The sequence below is a fragment of the Elephantulus edwardii genome, unplaced genomic scaffold, assembly GCF_000299155.1.
Source record: "Elephantulus edwardii isolate Elephantulus edwardi_28Jun2011 unplaced genomic scaffold, EleEdw1.0 scaffold00217, whole genome shotgun sequence".
NCBI lineage: Eukaryota > Metazoa > Chordata > Mammalia > Macroscelidea > Macroscelididae > Elephantulus > Elephantulus edwardii.
The window spans coordinates 2,257,737-2,261,401 of record NW_006399967.1 but is presented as its reverse complement, the minus strand read 5'-3'; the positions used below and the strand labels follow the sequence as shown (position 1 = coordinate 2,261,401).

The following is a 3,665-nucleotide window of genomic DNA, read 5'->3' as shown; positions in this document are numbered from 1 at the left end:
CCTCGCTGCCACCCTAGACCCAGCACTCGCTGCCACGCCTCCTCACTGGTCTCCAGACCCCTGCAGGCGCTGATGCCCAACTTTGGATGTAACCAGAGGTTTCCCACCAACCCTTCCAAATGGCAGGCCAAGTTTCTCATTTCAAATGTGCTGCATTTCAGAGACCAGAATGTAGGCATTCTAAGAACCAAAATCCAGAGCACTGCCATTGAGCACACGTCCTGCCACCTGGTGACCCCCCACCAAGAAGCCGACTCCACCCATCTCAGTGCTGCTGCTGGTCAAACACCAGACTTCAGAGTGCAGCAGTTGGCACCCAGGGACCTTTTCTGCAAGACAGTAGCCACTGTCTGGAACAGAGTGCTGTTGGCAGGACCTTTCCAGGGTGACCCCCGTGGGCACTCGCCTGGTGCCGGAAGCTGGTCTACCATCTCCGATGCAGAAGGAAGGCCGTGCACAGAGTGGTGGACGACGGTGGAACTGACTGAGGACAAGCTGGGCCTACTGCGGGATGCCACAGTATATCCCCCCATTGTCACCCTTCCCTGCTTCTGCTCTGAAGTGACGAGCCCCACTGCACCTGTCCTATAGCCTGTACTACACGTGGCATCAGAATGAGAGCAGGCCCTGTGCCGCTCCAGTGTGGGCTCAGGGCGCACAGACTGTCCCGAGTGTGTCGTCAGAAAACCTGGCTGCTTGGGGAAGGTGCCTAGGAGCCTGGGCAGAGGGTAGAGGGGTGTGAGCTGCAGCCTCACCTCCAGGACTGGGAGAAACCAGGAAGGACCCTCAGGAAAGACACTGCCCACGCCTGAGCCTGGACTTCACTGTCCAGAAGAGTGTGGTTGGAAGCTACCCTGCTTGGAGACACTGTTGATGTTTGTCAGGCTCACTGACCACACCAGCTGAGACTGTGCCCAGGGACCACCCCTTGACCCTTTCCTGCCAAGAAGACCTGGAGGAGAAATGTCAGCACAATTTAATCCCCAATGAAGTGCTGGGAGCCTGCCCGGCAATGCACTATATACAAAAGCCACCTCCCTGCTTGGTCACTCCAGGAGACCTGCTGAAGCCCCACTCTGGGCAGCTGGCTTCCTGCTGAGTCCTGGCTGGCCCTCGCCGCAGCGTCAGTGCTGGGTCAGGCACTCGGAGGCGTTCTCCAGCGTCAAGTTGGCCAGGTGTGGTGGCTCCAGACACACGAGGCGCGGCAACATTAGGCTACAGGGCCACCTGCCAGTTGTCAGCTCAGGCACAGCACACCCTCTGTCCCCACCCCTCCTGCCCACATGGCCAGTCTACCCCAGGGGGATTTGAGGGCCTTGGGTTTTGAGGACTGGTCCCAAGGCGCCCTCCTGAGTCACTCACAAAGCTGGGGTGTGTCTGTCCCCCGGTGAGACGTGAAGACGAGAAGGAGGTGGGTTCACAGGATGATCACATGGGGTATGGTTGTACAGATGACAGCCAGACTTGCTCGCCAGGCTCCAGGGAACTCCCACAGCACCTGCCTCCCTGCCTCCTTCCCTCAGACCCCACCCCAGAAGGCCAGGGCTGTGGAGGGGACGTCCTGCAGCCTTACCTCATGCTGGTGTCCTGTCTGAAAGACAAGGGCCCAGTCAGGCTGTGAGCGCCAGGAAGAATCCGTGCTTGTGGCGCATGGGGATGGAGTCATCGGCGTGGGACAGGAGACCCTGAAGGAAGGGCGGTCCCCCACTGGCTCCTCGGGCCCCTGTGCTCACATACTCACCCTGTGAGCGCCCCGCGCACCCCCACAGCCTCTGATAGGATGTCTTGGCTGACGAAGGGGACTTACTTGTGCCATGCGCTTCTACAACAATAGGGACCAGGTCAGGTCCATCTGGTCCAGTGTGGCGTCCCCACGCTGAGCCCAGCAGCTACCCAGGCCCCACTCACATGTACGAGAGAAGGCCCTGTACTGCCTGCTGCCACTGCGTAGACGACCTGCAAGGAAGGCGGGGGTGAGCAGGAGGCATGCTCCCACCCCCCAAGAGAAGCACCCTGCCCGAGCCGCTGGCCCTACTCGCAGTTGTAGCCAAAGCAGAGAACATGGGAGTCCGTGCAGTTGGTGCAAGAGATGGTGTCATACCGGAAGATGCCTGCAACACAGGCCCACCTCCCTCAGGTTCCACATCCATGTCGTCTTGGGCCTGTCACCCTGGCCCAGGCAGGGCCCCACTCACCACAGTGTTGCTGACAGTCGATGCGGCCTGTGGGGGGACAAGAAGGCAACACTTTGCCCCCGGCCCTTGGCTGCCCACATCTGGGCATGGGCATCCGTCCCTCAGAGGGGAGGGGGCCTGCTGTCCCAGTGTGGGCTTCCACAGCCCTCCAGGCACCAGTGGGAGGAGAGGGAGGCAGTGGTGGCCTTTATTCAAATTCCTGAGTTTCTCTGGGCTCCCCCAGCCCTGGTCCCAGCACTGAGCTAGAAGGATCTTCCCAGCATGGTGAGGGGTTTCTGCACCTCCCACTTGTCCCCGCCACCCTTCTCCCTGCAGCACCTCCCCAAGCCCGGACACCCTCTGTGTCCTCTCCTCACTCTGAATGATAGCATTCTGGATGAGGTGCACCTGGTCCCGGAAGATGGAGCGCAGCTCGTTGGGGAAGTACCCTGATAGGAGAGGCAGAAGAGGGGGAGTGGGCTCTGGGTTGTGTCGGGAAGCAGGTATGTCCACGGGCTGGGCTCTGCCTCGATTTACCCCTTACCCGGGAAGTACATCCGCCCCTGGTACAGCTGATCCAACCTCTGGTATACCGCGCTGGCCACCTCGCTCAGCTTCTCCCGGGCTGGGGACAGGAGGAGGAGGCCGTAGGCCGGTGACCTCGAGTCCGGGGGCTGGGTTTTGGGGGCGAGGTCTGAGCATCAGGGATTGGGTGGATCTTGGGGGACCGCAGGCCAGTCCGCACTCACTGATCTCTGCGGGGATGATTAGATGCAGCTCGTTCATGGTGTTCTGGCTCCAGTCGGTGAGAAGCGAGCCCGACACGGGGATGTCGCCGACCCACCAGGATTTGAGGTTGACGTGGTTACGGTAGAAGGAGAACTTCACCGAGAAGTTACTGTCACAGTGCAGGCAGCCGCGGGCCAGCGCCGCGGTCATGCCCAGGTACAGCAGCAGGGCCATGGCCCTCCCCCGCCCGCACGCTGGCCAACCAACGGCGCCGCTGGGCCGGGGCCGCGCCCCGCACCCGCTTATTCACGTCTCAGGCCCAACTGACAGCGCCGCCTCTGCTGGCAACTGACAGCTGCGGCCTTGCGGCCAGGCCACGCCCCCCGCCGCACGCACTGCGCGGCCCCGCCCTGTGCGCACGCCGCTCCTCCGGCCTGAGGCCCCGCCCCGCACGCACGTCCCGCCTCCTTTCCTGAGGCCCCGCCCCCACACGCCCCGCCTCCTGAGGCCCCCGCCCGCGCCCCGCCTTCTGCTGAGGCCCCGCCCCGCACACACATCACGCCTCCTGCCAGAGACCCCGCCCCACGTGTCTGTCACTCAGACCACAGGAGCCAGCCAATGGGGTCAGGGCCCGGCCCGGCGTTGCTACGCTACGGAGAGCATACTGGCAGGGCCACCAGCCCCGGGACCGGTTAAGACGTCACAACTGCTTTCTGGCCCGGGATCTGTGCCTGCCAGGCTCTCTGACCTCCGCGAGGATGG

General features: G+C 62.6%; 1 protein-coding gene across 1 annotated transcript; it reads right to left on the bottom strand.

Annotated features, from left to right (window-relative positions):
* Nucleotides 1-1,124: 1,124 nt before the first annotated feature.
* IZUMO4 (IZUMO family member 4) lies at nt 1,125-3,146 on the bottom strand. The gene is made up of 9 exons (XM_006897925.1): nt 2,924-3,146; nt 2,719-2,799; nt 2,552-2,623; nt 2,196-2,222; nt 2,036-2,111; nt 1,909-1,956; nt 1,808-1,822; nt 1,574-1,591; nt 1,125-1,215 (listed from the first exon to the last, which is right to left on the bottom strand). Exons 1-9 carry the CDS (start codon nt 3,135-3,137, stop codon nt 1,125-1,127), a joined length of 642 nt encoding a protein of 213 aa, XP_006897987.1. The 5' UTR covers nt 3,138-3,146.
* Between the last annotated feature and the right edge of the window lie 519 nt (nt 3,147-3,665).